This window comes from Lepidothrix coronata, unplaced genomic scaffold (genome assembly GCF_001604755.1).
Source record: "Lepidothrix coronata isolate B3197 unplaced genomic scaffold, Lepidothrix_coronata-1.0 Scaffold174, whole genome shotgun sequence".
NCBI lineage: Eukaryota > Metazoa > Chordata > Aves > Passeriformes > Pipridae > Lepidothrix > Lepidothrix coronata.
Genome location: NW_016690354.1, coordinates 314,150 through 335,064, shown reverse-complemented (window position 1 = coordinate 335,064; position 20,915 = coordinate 314,150). Strand labels below are relative to the sequence as shown.

The 20,915-nt window shown below is 43.9% G+C and overlaps 1 protein-coding gene across 4 annotated transcripts in view; it reads left to right on the top strand.

Moving 5' to 3' along the window:
- Positions 1–20,915, top strand: part of MYO7A (myosin VIIA) — a 103,552-nt gene that overhangs the window by 77,417 nt on the left and 5,220 nt on the right. For all 4 annotated transcript variants that reach the window (XM_017830170.1, XM_017830169.1, XM_017830173.1 and 1 more), the window contains 20 exons: positions 591–680; positions 1,876–2,003; positions 3,422–3,548; positions 6,884–7,003; positions 7,727–7,900; positions 8,822–9,049; positions 10,306–10,476; positions 11,457–11,574; positions 11,877–12,003; positions 12,114–12,283; positions 12,383–12,573; positions 13,127–13,251; positions 14,005–14,162; positions 15,273–15,426; positions 15,541–15,696; positions 16,105–16,210; positions 17,916–18,029; positions 19,117–19,204; positions 19,988–20,094; positions 20,294–20,479. In XM_017830170.1, the coding sequence (XP_017685659.1) occupies positions 591–680; positions 1,876–2,003; positions 3,422–3,548; positions 6,884–7,003; positions 7,727–7,900; positions 8,822–9,049; positions 10,306–10,476; positions 11,457–11,574; positions 11,877–12,003; positions 12,114–12,283; positions 12,383–12,573; positions 13,127–13,251; positions 14,005–14,162; positions 15,273–15,426; positions 15,541–15,696; positions 16,105–16,210; positions 17,916–18,029; positions 19,117–19,204; positions 19,988–20,094; positions 20,294–20,479 (2,838 nt within the window). The remainder of the gene's footprint in view (positions 1–590; positions 681–1,875; positions 2,004–3,421; positions 3,549–6,883; positions 7,004–7,726; positions 7,901–8,821; positions 9,050–10,305; positions 10,477–11,456; positions 11,575–11,876; positions 12,004–12,113; positions 12,284–12,382; positions 12,574–13,126; positions 13,252–14,004; positions 14,163–15,272; positions 15,427–15,540; positions 15,697–16,104; positions 16,211–17,915; positions 18,030–19,116; positions 19,205–19,987; positions 20,095–20,293; positions 20,480–20,915) is intronic.

The following is a 20,915-nucleotide window of genomic DNA, read 5'->3' as shown; positions in this document are numbered from 1 at the left end:
ATGGGGAGGGGTTAACTGGGTCAAAAAGTTTGGTATAAAAGCAGAAATCCAACAGTAACTTGATGATATATAGTCAGTGCCTGGGGCTGTTCCACATCAAATTTATTCTTCTGGGAAATCTGATAGAGCACAGGACTGGTTAAAAGTTATGAAACCATTGTGTATAACTACCTGTCATGAATTCCTGGCTAGATGGCTTCCAGCTACAAACCCGCTGTGCAAGTGGCTTGTCCCAGAGAGTGGTCTCCAAGTGGCTCATCTCATTTGCACTGTCATAAGCAGAAGTGGGTGGGCCTGGGTTGACTAGGACAGTCATGGATTCAACATAACTTTTTTCAGGTGTCCCCAATATATAATTTTTATTTGAGGGATGCTCATGGTTTAGAGAGTATCTGCAAAATTCAGAGCCACATTTGGGTTTTCAAGGGGTACAGGATATAGGTGCACACTTCTGGTTCCCACCAGCCTCTGAAATATCTCACTCTTTGTGCAGGATTAATGGTCTTTTGCAGGAGTCCAGGGGAGACAGGGAGAGCACTTGGCAGGGTTCTGTGTCTCACCCCATTGCATCCACCCTTCTTACTTTGCAGAGTACTCACATTGATGGGCACAAGAAGAACAGTGTGCGGCACAAACTGGTCTCCTTAACACTCAAGAAGAAATCCAAACTGACAGAGGAGGTGAGAGGAGACGCTTGGCCGCCTGGCAGCACAAGTGCCGTTGGATTGTCTGCAGCCCTCTCTGACTCTCTTCTGCTTTTCCCTAGACAACATAGAACCAGCCCTCCTCTGGGTTTGGCGCTACCTGTCTCTCTACCTGAAAGATTTAAGGAGTGTTTAAGGGGAAAGGTTGGCTTCCCGTGTCTCCTTGAGTCATTCTGCACCTCGCGCCGGCCTCCCCTCGGTTCCTGTTCTCCATCCATCCAGCACCTTCCCTCCCCTCTTTCACAGCCCTCCATCCAGCTGCTGATACCTCTCACCACTCTGTGATGGTCTGAATGTTATCCCTGCTTTTAGCTTCCTGCCCTCCACTGTGGCATAGGTAGAAAAGTTGGAGTCTCCAACTATATTCACCCATCCCCTGCTCTGCTCCAGTGCCAGGGACAAAGCTCCTCATGAGAGCAGTTACCCCAAGCTGAGAGCTTTTGAAAAATCCCATCTCAAAAGAGTGAGGAGCAATAAATCTTTTGGGGGGGGAGGATGAAAACAATGCAAAGACTGTCCTTTTCCAGAGCAGGCACCATCTCACCTGGCTTTAGCTGCTTGAGAGCACAAAGATTGCTCCCTAAGATAGTCACCCTCTAGAGTCACATACTCTAGAAATGTATGTCTTTCTCTAGTGACTCTAAATGGAGACTGAGTTGCTTGACTGAGACAGAGAACTGATAGGCAGATTAATTCCATCCCTGCTTTCACAAACAGCACCATGCTTATGCATTTTTGGCTGTATCACTAACATGGGGAGTGAGTCCATTTTGTCAGTGTTTTACTGGTTATTTTAATATGAATAAATTAAAGGGACACATCTTCCTTGGCAATAAGATGGGTTTATTCCAAAGATCCTTGGTGGCCCTCTCCCATCTGCAGGACCAGCTCAGAGCTGGGATGCAATGGTGCCATTGTAGAAATCCTGGGAAAAGAGCAAGCAGGTGGAAGTGTTTCTAGGCAGGACCATTTTTAACTTCACCCATACATGGTTAAAGCCAACACAGTCAAACCCTCCCATTGCTGCCAAAGTCCTAGATTGAAGAACTTCTGAGACCCCTCCTGGCTGGTGGAGAAGTCCCCCTGGGGGAGCACCACACACTTGGGATGGGAGTGGGGGGAGACATAGTAACTGGCTGTACTGAAAGAGAGCAATGTGTCTGGTTGGCAGGTGACAAAGAGACTTCACGATGGTGAGTCTACGCTCCAGGGTAATAGCATGCTCGAAGACCGACCCACCTCCAACCTAGAGAAGCTCCATTTCATTATTGGTAATGGCATCCTCAGGCCAGCCTTAAGGTTAGAAATGAAGACAAAGGCATGAACATGCCATTCTTTTCATTCCTTCTTCCTTGAGCTTGTCTTGCAATCCTTAAACAATTTTGATATTGTGTGCAACTTTGAAAAGCTCTCATTTTATTATTTTTATGGTTGTGTTGTATAATGCAGGCTAGACTGGATCATGTTCCTTAATGTCCATATCAGGCCCAATGGAAAGACCACACAGAGGGATTCAAACACTTCTGAAAGTCCTGCTGGCTATTGGATTGATTTTTAACATTCACTCTTTTTCCTTACTACTCTTTGTTATCCACTTGACTATTTCTATCACTTTTGTTTGTGTGAAAATTTTTGATGGCATGCTAATGAAAAACTCATTTCAGTTGCTAAAATAATTATTTAAAAATTGGAAAGTGCCAAATTAAGGCCAACTGCACATCTTTTGTTTAGCCCACTTGTGTGTGTGTGTGTTATAATACAGTCCTTGCCTACGCAGTGTCACTCTTTTCATTCACACTTATTCGCTTACTCCAGGAACAGTGTGAGCATCTTCCTCTGATGATCGCCTTCTCTCACTTTCATTTTATGCTCCCAATTCACCATGAAATCCTTGCATTATTTTTCTGCACAAAGTCTTCTTTGCAGGCAGACCTGGTAGTGTCCCATGGGCTTTCTCATGGGTTTTGTCAGTGTAACAGGTTGCCTAACATTTTTTTTTGGCCTCCCATGTAGATGAGGAAGTACTGTTATCCCTCATTTTGCATGTAGATAATAAAGATAAACTCAAAGTGGACATTCCATCCCAAATGAGACAGCTGTCAATGTATGTTTCTGTTTGGACACAAGAGCAGGACAAACCTTGATCTCCACTGGACCTGATAGTTGCTGAAAAAAGCAAATTCAGGTATCTCAAGGAATAGCCGGCAAGCAAAGACTCCCCACTGATAGATCTCTATGCAAGTTGTTTTAGGATATTCTCCCTGGGAAATCTTTCTAAGGAGATGGAATAAACTCCATCACCCAGAGGTGACTTTGAGCTTCCCTGAACCTTGAGACTCCTTTTATTTCTCTCCTTCTCAAAACAATGTCAGTAAGCTGTGGGAATCTTAGTTGAAACATGCGCAAAACTCAGAGGATGTTACAGAACTGGTGATGGATGACATTTTAGAGATGTTGCAGTGATCAAGGTAAACATCGTTAAGGCAGTTAAATTAATGTCCTCGTGATGCTAAAATGAACTTTTGACTGCCAGTCACATGCAGACAGGGTCTGTCTCTCTGATTGTGTCAAAAAACACCACCTTTTAATGTGTTTGGGTTTTTTAAAAAGTTTTTTTTTAATTCCTATTAATTAATAGGAATAATTAAATAATTAACCTAATGTTTTTTAATGTTTAATTTTAACTTTTAAGTATTTTTTTTTAATTCCTGTTGCAGGGATGAAATCTACTGTCAAATCTGCAAGCAGCTGACCCAGAACCCTTCAAAAAGCAGCCATGCCAGGGGTTGGATCCTGATGTCCCTCTGCGTGGGATGCTTTGCTCCTTCTGAGAAGTTTGTGAAGGTAAAATGTAGCTATTTGTCTCATGAATTATCTGCCAATACATTTTCTTTTCCACCCATGGGACCAGCTTTTCTCCTGGGTTTCACAGTAGAAGATGACAAAGTTCCTGAGAAAAGTGTGCATGATCCCAAGTTCCATGTCTTATGGGAGTCAGATGAGTCACTCCTGAGAACTGACCCTCTCTTTCCTATATTCTAAAGGGAATATAGACAACCAGTTTAGATGGTGCCTCCTGCACTGTAGATGTGTGAAGGTGTTATTGACTTCCGGCAGGAAAGTTCCTTGTGGGAAGCTTCAAGTGGAATTTGCACAACCAGAAGAGCCCACATTTCTCCCCTATTTCTCATATACAAAGGTCTGTGCATTCATTCAAGAATCTACTGGCTTTGACAGTATGACCTCAGGCATGTACTCTAGCACAATTGGCAAGGAATAGAACTACACAGCTAATTATAAATATAAATTGATATTTTAAAATTTGCACTTAGAAAGGGAAGGATTTAATTCACCTGGAAGTATGTTTGCATAGGTGCTCTCTGTGTGATGTACATGCCCCACCACGTGTCATATTGAAAACATCCAATTCTAAACAGCCCCATGAGGTGACATTTAATCTGTCTTCAGCAGCACTGTGGATCAGCTGACTGAAGTCAGTGGGGGATGCTAAGCAGCTGACACTTTTGAAAATCAGGTTATTCTTAGGGAATTTCTTGGAACTTTTTTCTGGGAAAAATTATGTTGCCCAGATTTGAATGGCCTGCATTCCAAACGAGTCACTGAATTATTAAGGTTGGAAAAGACCTCTAAGATCAACAAGTCCAACCATAACCAAGCCTGCCACTAAAGCATGTCCACAAATGCCACATCTACGTGGTTTTTGATCACTTCCAGGGATGGTGATTCCATCACTTCCCTGTGCAGCTTGTTCTAGTGCCTGACTGGAAATAAAATTTAATAATTTTATTATTATAAAATTAATAATATTAATTTCCATATATAATCAGATTAGTTACTGGTTTTCGGCAGTGAAAGAGCTGAAGCCAGAACAGAAATCCCTCCTTCATCCCTGAGCCTTGCCAATGAAATCTAATAAAGCAGATAAATCACTGGCAAAGTGGCAGAAAATTAAATTATGTGTGGAAATGAGATCTGAGAAAGTATGGCACAGGGAGTTATGTGGATTTAAATCTTTAATGGCGAAAGATTACTTTAGAGTAGTGAAGCATTTATAAGAAATAATTTATGAGCAGTTCTGGAGACTCGGACATAGACTCATAGAATCATAGGATTACAGAGTCGTAGAATGATTTGAGTTGGAAAGGATCGTTATAGGTCATCTAGTTCAACTGCCCTGCCATGGGCAGGGACACTTTCCACTAGAGCAGACTGCTCAAATCCCCATCAGCCTAGCCTTGAAGATTTCCTGAGTTGAGGCAGCCACAACTTTTCTGGGCAACCTGTTCCAGTGCCTTACCACCCTCATAGGAAAGAATTTCTTTCTTATATCCAGTCTAAACTTACTGTCTGTCAGTTTAAAGCAACTCCTCTGTGTGCTAGCACTCTGTGACCTTGTCAAAAGTCCTTCTCCAACTCTCTCATCTCCAGCACCTTTATCTCCAGCCATTTAGGTACTAGAATGTGCTCTAAGGTCTCCTTGGAGCCTTATTTTCCCCAAGCTGAACAATCCCAACTCTCTCAGCTTGTCTTCATAATAGAGGTGTTCCAGCCCTCTCGTCATCTTTGTGGCCTCCTCTGGACTTGCTGCAGTAGGTATATGTCTTTCTTGTGTTGGGGGCCACAGAGCTGGACACAGTATTCTGGGTTAGGTCTTGTGAGGGCAGAGTAGAGGAGCAGAATCTGTTCCCTTGACCTGCTGGTCACACTGCTTTTGATGCAGCCCAGGACGCAGTTGACTTTCTGGGCTGTGAGCACACATTGCCAAGACAATGTCCCCCAGCAACAGTAAGTTCTTCTCCTCAGGATTGCTCTCCATTCTCCATCCAGCCTGTATTTGTCTCTGGGATTACCCCAGTCCATGTGCAGGACCTTACATCTGGCCTTGTTGAACTTCAGAAGGTTCACATAGACCCACCCCTCAAGCCTGTCCAGGTCCCTCTGGATGGCATTCAAAAGTCTCAATTAGAACTGAACATTTTGAGAAGGGTACTGATAATGAGGCCCTTTTCAATATGTATTCCAGCTCCCAGATATGTAAGTTGTGCTTTGGATCCCATTATACACTTTTCCATCATATATTAAGCACGGGTCAAGACACATTAGCGCTCCTGTTCTTTGCACCTTTCTTTCAAGTAACAATGGGCTTAGTGGGAAGGCTCAGCCACAAAAAAAATAGAAATATGAAAAATATGTAATTGCATAGTTCATTATTAGCAATAGCATAATTAAAACTATACTTTTACATTGCATCAACTGCTTACAATCATTTGCACCAACTGTAATCCATGTAACGTGACTGTATTACCTAGATATTTCATACTTTCTCTATAAGTTACTGTTGACAGAGATGCCTGTCTCTCTAGCCATGTTATTTATGTTTGACAGTGTTATAAAGCTATCTGTGTTTCTGAAGGAACACAGCTGTGTGTCATCATTCAGAGAATTCTTTATCTATCTATAAACTCTTTCAGAAGAATTTGATTTACAGAACTATTTGTCTTAGCTAACATTTTGGCCAAGATGTTTATGTAATATTTATAAGTGTATTATCATTCATACTGTAGAAGTCACTGGATTTCATTTTCTCTACAATAGTGTGATTGTATTTTTAACATACAATGAAGTGCCTCAAATTCTGGTTTAGGATCTTCCAAAATGCAGTTTAAAATCTGACTAAAGAAATGCCTGTTTAATGTCACTGTGAAAGATCTCTTGTGCTGGCAGCTATGTTTTCTGAGTGGCATTCACTTACAATTCCCTTGGATCATTGCTTACACATCTTTTTCATTCACTCCTATCTTTTTGCCCAACACTCAATAACATTTTATAATACATATTTAAAATACAGAGATAGAAACCAGTGGCAGCAATAGCAGAAACAGAAAAGCTGCTGCACTGGCTTCAATCAAAGTTCTGTCTAGTCTGGTATCTTATCTCCTCCAAGGCCAGAAAAGCACAGTAGAAGAACAAGGCAGGGATGCAGACCATTGTATTCTCTCTCAGCTTCTAGTGATGCAATGTATGAACATTTGAGCCTGAGTAGTATCACTGTTGTTAGTCCTAGAGGGCTTTTCTCCAATAAAACATTGCTTCTTAACCTTTGCAAGTGCCTGATCTAAAGAGCCAAAGGTCTAACCAGTGTTCCCTGCTGTCAACAGTATTTAAGGAACTTTATCAACGGAGGTCCCCCAGGCTATGCTCCCTATTGTGAAGAGAGGCTGAGGCGAACATTTGCCAATGGGACAAGGACACAGCCACCCAGCTGGTTGGAGCTGCAGGTATGAGTCTCTTTATCTCCTCCCCAGGCAGCTGAGGCTCAGGGTTTAAGCCTTTCACTGTCGAAGGAACCACATCTCTGGCAGGACAGAATGTGGGGCAACAAAATGCCTATTTCTGTCAAGAATTTTCAGGTAATTCCAAGATATTGAATTCCCTGTCCCTCCTGGTTTTGCTCCAGAGTATGTATCCTCAGATCAATGCCTTTGGCTGTCTCAAAACTTTTAAATTAAGCGTGCTTGAGAATGTTGTTGGACCTTGAAGCCAGCTGGCATGGAGCAAGCCCCCATATATTCTAGAAAACCGTCTTAAAGATGAAGGTGGCTGCAGGCAAACTGCCTCCTGAAAATGGTCCCTGGGACTTGTCTGGGGATAATCATAGGTGGAAAAGGCAGTTTGTGCAAAAATTGCTCTTTTTCTCTGCTGGTTTACTAGCATATACATCTGTGCTCCAGTGTCCATGAGCATTTCCAGGCATGCTTGTATTTATTGGATTAAGCGCCTTGCGGACTGAATGCGTTAAATAAAATATCTGTGACTTCCAAGTGCTGCCAGTGGCTGACCATACATTTTCCTGTTGATAAATATGGTATGGTAGTATTCAAAAGCAGCTAGTTAGTGGGATCAGGAATTAGTAAATGGTTATCAGAGTGGGATAGAAGAGTATGTAGGTAAGTAGTATTGAAATACACATAACCTTATAAAGTTTGACTTTCATCCATTAGGCAACCAAGTCCAAGAAACCTATTATGCTGCCTGTCACATTTATGGATGGGACAACCAAAACACTGCTGACTGACTCTGCAACAACTGCTAAAGAGCTCTGTAATTCTTTGGCCGACAAAATCAGCCTGAAGGATCGATTTGGCTTCTCACTTTACATTGCACTTTTTGACAAGGTATATATATTGAGGTCTGTTCCTGAATAACTCTGTGAAAGAAGAGGGAGGTTCTAGTTGCTGTCACATAACTTCCAGGAGGCAGAAGGAACATTTCTACAGTGCAAGTGTCAGCATGATTTTCACAATAAGAGTAGTCAAACTCTGGAGCAGCGTTGTCAGAAAATCTCCCTCCTTGGAGATATTCAGAATTTAGCAGGAAAATGCACAGATGGACCTGCTCTAACCACTGGGCTGGACCAGAAACATCCAGAAATTTCTTTCCACCTACATAATTACATGGTGCTATATTCTTACTCTCAGACACGCTTATTTGAGGTGAATTTGCAATAAAACAAACAACGTGGATTTTTATGCGAGGGAGCTACTACATTTAGTTAGAAAACTAATGGTTGAAATTGAGCTAGAACACAAACTGTCATACCTGCATTGGCATTTAACCTGATTTATTTAACCTAAAACCATACCTTTTTCAGAAATTCTGTTAAAATAAAGGTGAGCGTAAATGAGAAGGAAAACAGACCTAGGGTAAATCTTCAGCTGAAACAACAGCTCCAAGTCAATGAAACTGAAGTACTGCTACAGTTGCTGTCTAAGAGGATGAAGTATATTCTCACCTCCAGATGTGGCCACCTCTGCCTGCAGGTGGAGAAGAAAGTAGTTTATACTCCATCTTCTTTGTCTTTTTTTAGGAGACATTCATCCAGGGATGTTAAGTCTGAGGGGATATAGTGCTTTAGGGCTTCATACCAGATGCCAGAGAAAAGACAGATGTGATAAATTCTGGCTAGTAGACATAGATATATTGATTTATTTTGATTATAAAGGAGATCTGAATGAGTGACTCAAAACCAGATGTCTCTACCTAGAAAGAGTAGCTTTTAGAGAGATGAATGGCACATTTCCCTCTGCCCTGACTAGGTATCCTCGCTGGGGAGTGGCAATGACCATGTGATGGATGCTGTGTCTCAGTGTGAGCAGTACGCCAAAGAACAGGGAGCGCAGGAGCGCAACGCGCCGTGGCGGCTCTTCTTCAGGAAGGAGATCTTCACTCCTTGGCACAACCCAAGTGAGGACAACGTGGCTACCAATCTCATTTACCAACAGATTGTGCGAGGGGTGAAGTTTGGGGAGTACCGGTGTGACAAGGTATGTGACCTTAGCAGCTACTGATCTGGTCCAACAAGTATCTTTGAGATGGTGAAGTAGGTTCCAACAAAGGGGATGACAAATATTCCTCCCTGGATGCCTATTAGCTTGCAGGTTTATGGTATTCATGTAGAAAACAGTAGCTACAACAGTCAGATCCTCTTGACTGGGCTTGGGTGCTGCATGAGCACTCTCGCCTGGTGACTTTTGGATGGAAAAGTGAACGGCCGCTTCATCCATCAGCCTCTGCTTGGAGGGCCACAGGTAGTCTGTAACCAGATCACCACATCAGGAGTACACAGTAAAACCCTGTTTGGTGAATTCTGCCAAGTCTTAGACATGAGAGATGCTTTTCAGGATACCCAGACCTCTGCCATGCAATACATACCCAGTAATTCTGCCATACAGTGAAGGGACATTGGCAACATAAACATAATGGCATAAGCTCTGGAAGCTTACAGAATTTTTCCAGTATCACCGAAATTAGCATCTAAGGAAACATAAAATTCTCTCAAAATGTCCATCACATTTTTGAGGGGAGTTTGGGGGGTTTTTTTGCTTGTATTTAAGATCACCCAGGTGTCAAATTGAAGACATCTCTCTTCCTGAATATGTGATCATTCTCCTGTGGTCTGGTAGAGTCCAGTCACCTTGAGAACTACATTGTCTTTTCACATCTCTTTTGCATTAACTGCAGTTCTTTTATCTTATCAGAAGTCCTGTCCTTTCTCCCCCACCCTCTGCTCTTCTTGTGCTATTATCATTGCAGTAGCTCTATTACTTCACCCCACAATGCTTGAAATGTAGCTGCACCAAAGGAATTTTACAGTTCTGCATTATGCACAGGTGCTTCAGTTGCTTGGCTTCCCAAATGTGGGAAGTGATGGATACGTGCAGTTTTCAATCACTAAGCTCTGTCTGCCATAGCAAAATCATCCACTGCTGACTGCAGGCATCAGAAACAGACTGATCTGCAAAGAAAGACTGGGGCAAACATGTTCCCACACAGTACAGAGGAGGTTGTGTGGTGCTAGTCACTGAATATGTTAAGGCTTAGTCATAGTTTTTAGTGGTCAGTCTCCTGGACTTTTGATGTGCAAAAAGCACTGCTGAAGTTCTGTTGAAAGGAAGCATCACCACAACTTGCACTGAAGCAGCAGTACATCCAGCTGCCACAAAGAGCTCCTTGAGTGGTGGAGGATGGATGTTCCAAAGACCTAGTAACAGCATTAACTTGGCTTTTTTGGCTCCCATAGGAGGAAGATCTGGCAGAACTGGCTTCCCAGCAATACTATGTGGACTATGGGTCAGAGATGGTACTGGAAAGGCTGCTAAATCTAATTCCATCCTACATCCCGGACAGAGAGATCACAGCGTCAAAAACAGTAGAAAAATGGGCTCAGCTCATTATAGCTGCACATAAAAAGGTGGGGACAGTGGAGCACCATGGCATGCTTCAGTAGTTTCCTGTGTCTTTTAAACATGTCAGACATCATAGCTCAGCTCTTAGCCTGGCCTGAAACTAAATCAGTGAGAAAGGACAGAGTCTGTTCTAGCTACGTTCAGCTTTACTGCAGGTTTTGAGGCAAGATCTTACAGAAAGAGGCAACGTGCAGAGATTCAGTGGGAGAAGCAAAATGCTATCTCTGGGGTGACATTCTTGTTACACAGGATTATGGTTGTATTACAGTGATTTTTCATGTCTCCAGGTAATGTTGGGACCTTATTGTGCCAGGCATTATATAAAACCTCCCTGACTTCAATTAGAACATTTGTGACACTCTCATATGGCAACCCCTTCCATAACTCATTACCCATAACTTGCGACCATTCATAGGGTTGGTCATCCTGGCATGATAATTGGCACTCATTTAACTGCAGGAGCCACCTTCAGATTAAGATCCCTAAAATGTAAACATCTCCATGTGTGTCAGGAGTCTTACCTCGCCTTAACTGTCAATGGAGACCTACGGAGGCAATTCAGTTGGATCTTGCACATCCTCCATTGGCCTGTCAGTTTTGTGTAGAAGTGTCAATATCTGAGGATGTCCTACATAAGGTGCTTAAGGGCTGTTGAGTGTCAGTTTCCAGCTAAAGAACTGTCAAGCCAAAAGGTTGACCCAAAGTTCCCCAAAAGGGAAATCCAAGGTCAACTGAGACAAATCTCAGCCATATGCTTGCCCAGGCTTATTAAAGTCAAATTGTTCCCTGAAGTGGGAACCAAAGGCCAGGACTTGGCCCAAACTATCACTTGTTCCTGTAGTATTTTGTTTGGCCCTTAGATGCACTGAGACCTCCTTTAATATTAGTTCTAAGACCTTCAGGTTACATAGATTAATTTTGCTTGCTCTCTAACCCCCTAAGTGGGGGTTTGCTTCATGTTAGTTGTGGTTTGCTTTTTCTGTAGGGAATTTATACTCAGAAGAGAACAGACCCAAAAAAGGTCAAGGAAGAGGTAGTGGATTTTGCACGTTTCAAGTGGCCTTTGCTGTTTTCTCGGTTTTACGAAGCCTTCAAATTCTCAGGTGAGTCAGTAAAGCACATCCCCAGAGCACAGGATGCTCTAAAACAAAACGAAAGAGAGACAGGGATTCCACAGACGAGAAGGAGATAATCTAGCTGGTCTTTTTTGGATATGTTATTTTTTGGTGCGTCCTGATTAGCAACAGCTCAGGCTATGAGTCTGACACTATTTCTCTTCCTAAAACAAACAAACAAACAAAAAACCGACTAGTTTTTTTATCATTGAATCCTTCTTTGAAAGGCACACATTATTTGTATCCTAAGACCCTTCATAAGCTGATTGTATGCCTTGTCTTCAACACAGGGCCAAGCCTGCCTAAAAATGATGTGATTGTAGCTGTCAACTGGACAGGAGTGTACTTTGTGGATGAACAGGAGCAGGTTCTCTTAGAGCTCTCTTTCCCAGAGATCACAGCTGTGTCAAGCAGCAGGTAAGGAGGAATAGACTTCGCTGGCAATCTCACCATAAACCTTTTTCCAAGCTTTGCCTCTTGATGTCATTAAGTGTCATGTGTATGTCTCCCATAAAAATATATCCCAGAGGAGGAAAGCTGCAAGGACAGAGTTTCACTTTGGCTACCATTAAAGGCGATGAATACACTTTCACCTCCAACAATGCAGAGGATATCCGGGACCTGGTGGTGACCTTCCTTGAAGGACTAAGGAAGCGATCCAAGTATGTGGTCACTCTCCAAGACAACCCAAACCCTGGTAAGTAAATAGCCCATCTCAGTGGTAAACATATAGATAGATTTAATATTCCCAAAGAGTTTGGAAAAAAATTCAAACCAATGGATGGTTTTCTTGCAGTAGGAGAAGAATCCGGGTTCCTCAGTTTCCTCAAAGGAGACCTCATAATTCTGGACCAGGACACAGGAGAACAAGTGATGAATTCAGGGTGGGCTAATGGGCTCAACGAACGGACCAAGCAGAGAGGGGATTTCCCAACTGATTCCGTCTATGTCTTGCCTACAGTCACCATGCCTCCACTGGAGATCGTGGTAAGCTGTCTTACAGAATTACACAACGTGGTACAATGCTCGAGGAGGTCAAAGCCTTCCTGAAGTGCTTAGATCTGTCCAAAGTCTCCCTGAACATCAGGTGGAAAACAAAGTGGATGAGAGAGGTAACAAGTTGTCCAAAGCAAAAGCGATCTCAGCCTTTCTTCTGGTCTTGGCACTTAGAACACCACAAACTTGTGACTTGGAATATCCATATATCATGCTAAATCACTCCAGCTGGCCTAATTACTTAAAGGTGTATTTGGGGTTGGAGGGAACCACTGCATTCATGTATGGAGCTGTAGGATCCAAAGCACATTGTCTTCTTTAGGAAATGATCCACATTATGGAAACATTTGTTATTCCTTGCATTACTGAGAATGGCACAGAGACAGGACAGTTGCACAGTTCTTACTGACTGTTATCTGGAATTGATGGGTTATTCTTATTCACTCACTGTTATTTTTGTTTTGTATCTGCTTCCTCTCTCTGAATACATCAGATGTATTTTATATCGAATATACCAAGTAACAGAGAACTTTTCATCCCACAGGCACTGGTCACAATGACCCCTGACCAACGACAGGATGTTATCAGAACCTCTCAGATGGCAATTTCAGACAGTGAAGAGAAAGTAAAGCCATATACCTTGGAGGAATTTTCCTATGATTATTTTAGGTGATTTTTTTAAACCACCCTCAAAATTTATAGGAATTCATCTGCAGGTAGCCTAGGAATCAGGAAAATTTTGCTGCTGGAAAAGACTCTGAATACCCCGTTGTGTGACTTTTTATTAGTGCAGCCCCCAGTTTAGGTCATGGCATTTGAGCCATGTTTTTCACAGATAAGGTCTTATGAAGGATTTCTTCTAAGCAGAGGTGTAACAGTGTGAAATTTAATATTATGTGGGAGGATGTACTTAGACCATAGAGCCAGCACTTAAATTAGGTTACCGGCATTTTCATCTCAGCTCCAAAGATGTAAATGTGCACCACTGCTGAATGCAGCTGACCAAAACTCCCACTCCTGTTTCAATGGGCTGGCAATCCAAACAGGCAGACCAGATCCCGTGGAATATTTTCCCCTGGTAGGCTTGTACTGATAGGTGATACTCTTTCAGTGTGGCTGCCCTGATGATCCTTTGCCATCATCCTTCTTATTGTGGTTAGAAGCTCTTCGGGGTAGGGTAGGTTGTTTTGGTGTCAGTACTTGGGTAGGGTCCTTAAGGGACTTTTCTGAGCTCTAGGAAAGTACAAATATTTATCTTTGGGTAGAGCTGGAGCTGGATACTTGCTAAATTGTCAAGTCCCATTTGGTGTAAGAGTTCATTAGCCAGGTGCTGCAAGCAACCTTCCTAGGTGAAACATTGGCCACAAGCTGTCCCTTTTATCCCTGTAATCTCTCCACTTCTTGCTTTGCATTTCCTGCCAGGCCACCTCCCAAGCACACCCTCAGCCGAGTCATGATCACCAAGAGCCGTGGAAAGGACAAGCTGTGGTGCTACACCCGTGAGCCCATCAAACAGCCACTGCTGAAGAAGATCCTGGGCAGCGAGGAGCTGTCCCAGGAAGCCTGCATGGCCTTCATTGATATCCTTTCTCTGCTTGGGAGAGACCTTGGGCAACAGGTCTTATGGGCAAAGGGCGGATCAAGCTCTTTAAGGCCCCAAGCAAAGCCCATGGAAAGGTTTGTGGTCCCTCTTAACAGCTTTGGGAGCATATCATAGTCTTGGAGATGGGTCTGAGCCACAGATCTGTACTCAAGTATCACTGAGATCTGAGGTGTGTCTAGTTCTTAATAAATGAGGAATAGGGAACAAGTTACCGAGTCCTGCTGGTCCACACTCACTTGCTCTGTTCTGGCTTGCTTCAGCTGAATTTCTGCAAAATGCATCTGCTGTGGGAGGCCATAGCCCTAATCAGTGTGGATGCAGACCATCCACATGGCCTTGGGGACAGAGTTTGATGTCTGAATATCCCTTACTTGGCAGAAGGCACACAGCATGGGAGAGAAGAGCTAAGTGCAACCACAGATCCAATCTGTTGAAGCCTTTATTTTTTTAATGGGACTTCGCTCTAGGATTCAAACTTCGTGGTTTGAATAGTTCTGTTGGTATAAACTTGTTACTGATTAATAGTACGCTATTGCTGCTACCACTGGTTTCCTCTTATTAGCAAATAATAATAGGAGGAGAAGTTAAAAGAAAAGGGAAAAAAATGGGGACATTTGCATTTTTGTGCTTTTCCTCTTGTTGTGTCATACATATTAATTTTTAAAACTGTGGTCTCTTCTCATGCAGAATAGTTGCAATATGCATGATGGTGAAGGCTGTGATTTGGTTTATGTTGCTGCAGCTCCACTGGTATCTGACACTAGCTGAAAATCCGGTCTTTTACAGTGGTGCCTGTACCTGTGATCAGGTAACATATGATCTCACACAACTTTCTTATGTCTACATATCCCAACTCCAAAACAATCAATGTTTTAAATTAGTTTGATGCATGATAAAGGGAGAGACAGCTTGCTGGACACCTTCTAAAGCAGTTTAAAGTCTTTACCATACACTGTGCCCCCTCCACCAAATTGCAGCCACTTCTGTAGTCATGTTAGGATGTTTTCAGGAGGTTAAAAACATCCCAAATATCCCAGTTAGCTTCCCCAAATATCCCAGTTAGCTGATCCTTGACTCCTACCCCTACCAGTGCTGAAGTATATGGGTGACTACCCATCCAAAAGGACCCGCTCAGTCAATGAGCTGACAGACCAAATATTCGAAGGTGCCTTGAAAGCGGAACCCCTGAAGGATGAAATCTACTGCCAGACCCTCAAGCAGCTCACGGACAACCACATCAAGTACGGGCTCTTTGTTCTCCTTGTCCCAAATGCACTAGCCCGTGTTGGGCAAAGCAGACATGAAGTGTCCATGCCGTGAGTGATGTTCTTCCTCCTGGGTCTCTCCTTGCGTAGATACAGTGAAGAGAAAGGCTGGGAACTATTGTGGTTGTGTACAGGCCTTTTCCCTCCAAGTAACATCCTCCTGCCGCATGTCCAGAGGTTCCTGCAATCCCGGAAACATCATCCCTTGGCAACAGACTGCATCCAGAGACTCCAGAAAGCCCTGAGGTATGGCACCGAAAGACCTAGTCCTGACTGTACTACAACATCCAAATATGTGTGAGAAAATACAGCTAGGAGATATTTTGGTGACTGGGGGAACAGTGAAAGCACACAGCCTCTCTCTATATTCCACCAAGCTGATTGAAAGGGACATTGAGTGGAGAATGTTGTTGATAAACTGTGTAGAAAAATAAAGATGAATCAACTTTGTCCAGGTCCACTGAAATAATGTACAATCTAAGCAAATACACATTCCCCATCAAAATTTTTCTTTCTTCTTTTAAGGGGAAAAACACCCTACTATTAAGAAAGTAGCTGAAGTTACTCAAAAATAATACGTATTAAAATGGAAAATTTAAACAAGTAATTCTTGCTTTGATGATGATGTGACACTTGCTGCCTCCTGTTTTGCAGGAATGGATCCAGGAAATACCCGCCTCATCTGGTAGAAGTGGAAGCCATTCAACACAAAACCACCCAAATTTTCCATAAGGTTTACTTCCCTGATGACACCGATGAGGTAAATGGGGGAGGAGGAAATTCTTCTTTTCTGTCTGGATGGCTGCCAATTTTCTTATTAAAATCTCAGAAAGGGCTAATATTGGTTCTAATTCAGAAAAGCTCAGCCTTTCCAGAAGACTCTGGGCCAAAGCATTACAAAGAAAACCCATCCTTGTCCATTCTGATTTGCTGTAATTCATGTTTTTCAAGATAGGGTGCTGGGCTGGTGTTCACTGAAGGTTTTACAGTAGGACCTCAGAACGAAGGAGACTGGGTGGGTACATCCATTCAATTGCATTGGTTCAGAAGCCTTGAATAACAATTATCTGGAGCCTCAACCAACATATATTGTCCACCCATAGTACCCAATGGGGTACTATGATGGGGCTCCCTGGCTACTGAGCAGACTATTACAGCACTGGCAAGTAGGTGACTGAAATTATACCTTCTGACCTGAGATGACACAGAAATCATACCTGCACTCAGGAACCTCTCATTAAGCATCTTATGTGCTAATAAGGCAGCTACTTATATTGATGCCAGAGCAGATAGGCATGCCCTTGCAGATACCGCTCTCATGCTACTGATTAGTCTTCCTGTGAGGCTCAGATCTCTCTCTTCCCTCATGCCCTTGGGTACAACTAAATTCTTGTATTTCCAAGTGGGTTTTTGTGTAAAGCAGTCCACACCCATGGAAGGAAAAGGATGATTCCTCTCCAGCAGCTGTGCGTGCCCTTGTTTATCTCTAATGGACAGTTGAGAGAACTGTTGGGGTTTCTCATCATTTTGAGTATTTTTTTCTGACACGAGCAGCTATGAGCATGGAACTGCTTTATACACATGCATCTGTGTGAGAGCAAGTAGAAGGAATCAGTGGGGACTTCTGCGCTTGGATGGGTTTGCTGTGATCCATATGGCCATGGAAACCACCAGGTGGCCTGGCAGATTAGCATTGTTCCAGTACAACGTGCATCTACACTGAAGTGCTGCTGGACACTGAGCTCCAGATTAGACTCTTGTGGGATGTAGAACATGAGTCCTGGTGGTTTGGTGGTTCAGGCTAACACAGTCGTGCTTGTGGTGGTCAGAAGCTTGAATTCGTTAAAGTGCTATGAACTGAATCTCTCTAAGTGGGCAGAGCAAAATTGAGGCAATGTAAATGCTGAGCACAGCTCAAAAGGCAAAACCAGGACTGAGATGTGCATGGAAGTGGGACAGTCCTTTAGATATCCCATACTTCAGATATACCATCCATAGATATCCATAAAGGGGGAGTCATTTTCCCTTTATTCAGCTATCTAGAAGCCAGGCATTTGGTCTAAGCCAGTCATCTGATCTCCTCCTCATCAATGGAGAGACAGTTGGGACAAATCAGCTTGGAGGTATCTCACTCTCTCTTTCCCACCCCCTCTTCCCCCCAGGAAAATAGTTCTGAGACTTCACTGTTAGATGAGAAAAATCTCTTACATTGCCTGGGAGACCTTGATAACCCAGCACAGGATATAGATAAAGCATTAAAAAGCACAATGGTGCAGCAGTAGCATGACAGAACTTCTGCAGGCATCCCTTTCCATGCCCCAAACCATAATTCACAATGTCACTGATTTCATTAGTGGTGGGCATCTAAATCCCTCTGTGCATGTGTGCCTAGAGCTCCTCAAAGAGAGCATAAAGTGAAAATTAATCTTGAGATAGTAGTGGTGAGGATCTTCCTTTCTTTGTAGGCATTTGAAGTGGAATCCAGCACAAAAGCCAAGGACTTCTGCCAGAACATCTCCAATAGGCTGCTCCTAAAGTCCTCTGAGGGCTTCAGCCTCTTCGTCAAAATCTCTGATAAGGTGAGTGACCCACCCAGAGGCTGAAGTAGCCCTGAAATACTCACAGTGACCCACCTGCCACTCAGTACCCATTGGTGGAGCCAGAGTTATCTGGTGAGAAGCATTTCTCTACAAGCTGTGTGGCATTTCTAAGTCAGATCCAACCTGATACAGGTGAGGTTTGGACTCCCACAGCCCTGACTTACAGCAATCTCCCTGAAGGACTTAACGCAGTGATAGGCAAAACTCTCCTAGGCTGCTACTGAGTTGGCTTTATAAGAAAGGACTAAATAAGAAAAATGTGCAGCTTAGAGCTGCCTCTGGCAACTGGGAGAAATCTATGGAGATAGTCATCAGGAAGGGAAAGGAATTGTTCTGGTGAAACAAGAAGCTGCAATAAGGAATAATGTATGAAATTAGACACAGAGCCTGAAGCAAAGTGCTGGCAGTGGCTTTCTCACATCAGCAGTTTGTAATACATCAGTGTAACCAGCCCAAAACAACAACCAGCGAGCAACAACTACAGGAGATGGGGCAATGGCCAACCCTGCCTGTGACGTCTTGCCACTTGTTTTGGGCACAACAATATAAGAAGGACATAAAGCTGTTAGAGAGGATCCAAAGGTGAACTACAAAGATAGTGAAGGGTTTAGAGGGGGAGACATAAGAGGAGCAGCTGAGGTCACTTGGCTCATTCAACTTGGAGAAGAGGAGACTGAAGGGAGACCTCATCATGGTCTACAGCTTCCTCACGAGTTGAAGTGGAGGGGCAGACGCTGATCTCTTCTGCCTAGTGATCAGTGGCAGGGCCAGAGGAAATGGTGTGAAGCTGTGTCAGGGAAGGTTTGGATTGGATATAAGAAAAGATTCTTCACCCAGAGGGTAACTGGGTAGTGGAACAGGCTCCCCAGGGAAGTGGTCACAGCACCAAGCCTGACAGAGTTCAAGAAACATTTGGACAATGCTCTCAGGCACATGGTGTGATTCTTGGGATGTCCTGTGCTGTGCCAGGACTTGGACCTTGATGATCCATATGGGTCCCTTCCAGCTCAGGATATTCTGTGATTCTCCTTCTCAGCCTTTGTGACCATTGTGCTGTGTCCCCCAGGTCATCAGCGTGCCCGAGGGAGATTTCTTCTTTGACTTTGTGAGACACTTGACAGACTGGATAAAGAAAGCAAGACCAGCAAAAGATGGTAACTTTTTTCATTATGGGTCACACACAGCCCTTCTACCACCCTCCAGACCTTTCAAACAAGATTGACCACACAGTCTGCCATAAGCACTGGAATAGACTGCCCAGGGAAGTGGTGGAATCACTGTCCCTGGAAGTGTTCATAAAACATGTAGATGTGGTGCTTAGGGACATGATTTAGTGGTGGACCTGGCACTGGACTCAATGGTTTTAGAGGTCTTTTCCAACCTTAATGATTTTGTTATTTTGTGATCTGTTGGGCCACACTGATGTGGGTGTGCTGTCTGCACCATCCCTGGGGGACATCACCTGGGAGGTGGTCTGTCCAAGAGCAGCAAAACCTCTTCTCCAGAGCTAGTCCTTGCCCCTGCGAGGAGTGCCTGCTGGTGGGCAGCTCTCCAGGAACTGCCTACAGGAAGGTTTAGTGGTGGGATTCACCTCACCTCACTGACCACATCCATGATGGAACTGGCTGCAGCTCTGCTGAATTTTTCAGTGGCTGCAAGACATGGGTGCCTCCAGGGTACATTCCTCTGTCCTGTGTTAGGCTTGAGCACTATCACTGAAGTACGATAGCGCAAGTGAACCCAGGTAGTTCTTTCCATTTTATTAAAGCTTTGCATGGCAGTGATGTGGTTTGGTCTGCAAGGTCAGAGCCCATTTGGCCTTGTGAGTGCCCCTGTCCCTGCAAGTTTTGATGGCACATGGGCACCACTGGCTTGCAGACACTGATTGTCAGCTGGTATTCACACCATTGCTCCTATATTCTGCTTCTCTTGAACAGGTATAGTGCCTTCCCTCACCTACCAAGTGTTCTTCATGAAAAAACTGTGGACCAACACAATGCCTGGAAAAGACTCGATGGCAGACTCAATCTTCCACTATTACCAGGTACTCCAGGACTCTGCAATACCAGTGAAGACTTGGGAGGGATTAGGAGGGGTTGCAAAGACATTGTCCATCTGCAGATGTTCCCAGGGCACAGCCTCTTAACCAGGGGCTGGATACCTCCACAAACTCCATTAAACATCTGAGGATGAAGGTCCATGGGCATCCCCTCTATCTCTCATTTGTTCTTTCCTCCATGCAGGAGTTACCAAAGTACCTGCGTGGCTACCACAAGTGCACACGGGAAGAGGTCCTGCAGCTGGCGGCTCTCATCTACCGGGTGAAGTTTGAGGATGACAAGTCCTATTTCCCCAGCATCCCCAAGCTCCTGAAGGAGCTGGTGCCTCAGGACCTCATCCGGCAGCTCTCTCCAGATGACTGGAAAAGGGTAAACCAGCAGCTTGATTCATATGCCAGGACTGGCTAGGGGAATCCCAGTCTCTTGACTGACATTCAGCATTGAAGTTGGACTGCCAGAATGAGTGGCTTATGGTCCCTCTTAAGCCATAGAAGAGCTTCAGCCTCCCTGGCATCACCAAGAGGAGAAATTGTACATTCATGTTTGCATACACGTGCATGCCCTGGGTTTTCTTTGTCCTGCCCCTGTGGCTGTGGTGGTGGATGCAATGCCATATGGACACATGCTGAGAGATGGTCTTGTGTAAAGGTCTGTCGTTTAATGCAGACTACTGAGTGGAGGAGTAATTCTCCCTGCTTTACACAAGGAGGGCTGTGGCACATGTGCAGACAGGTCTAGTCTTAATATATCAGAGGCATCTCACTGCCAAGAAATAGTCTTATAAGTCCTTTCTGTCTCCTATGTG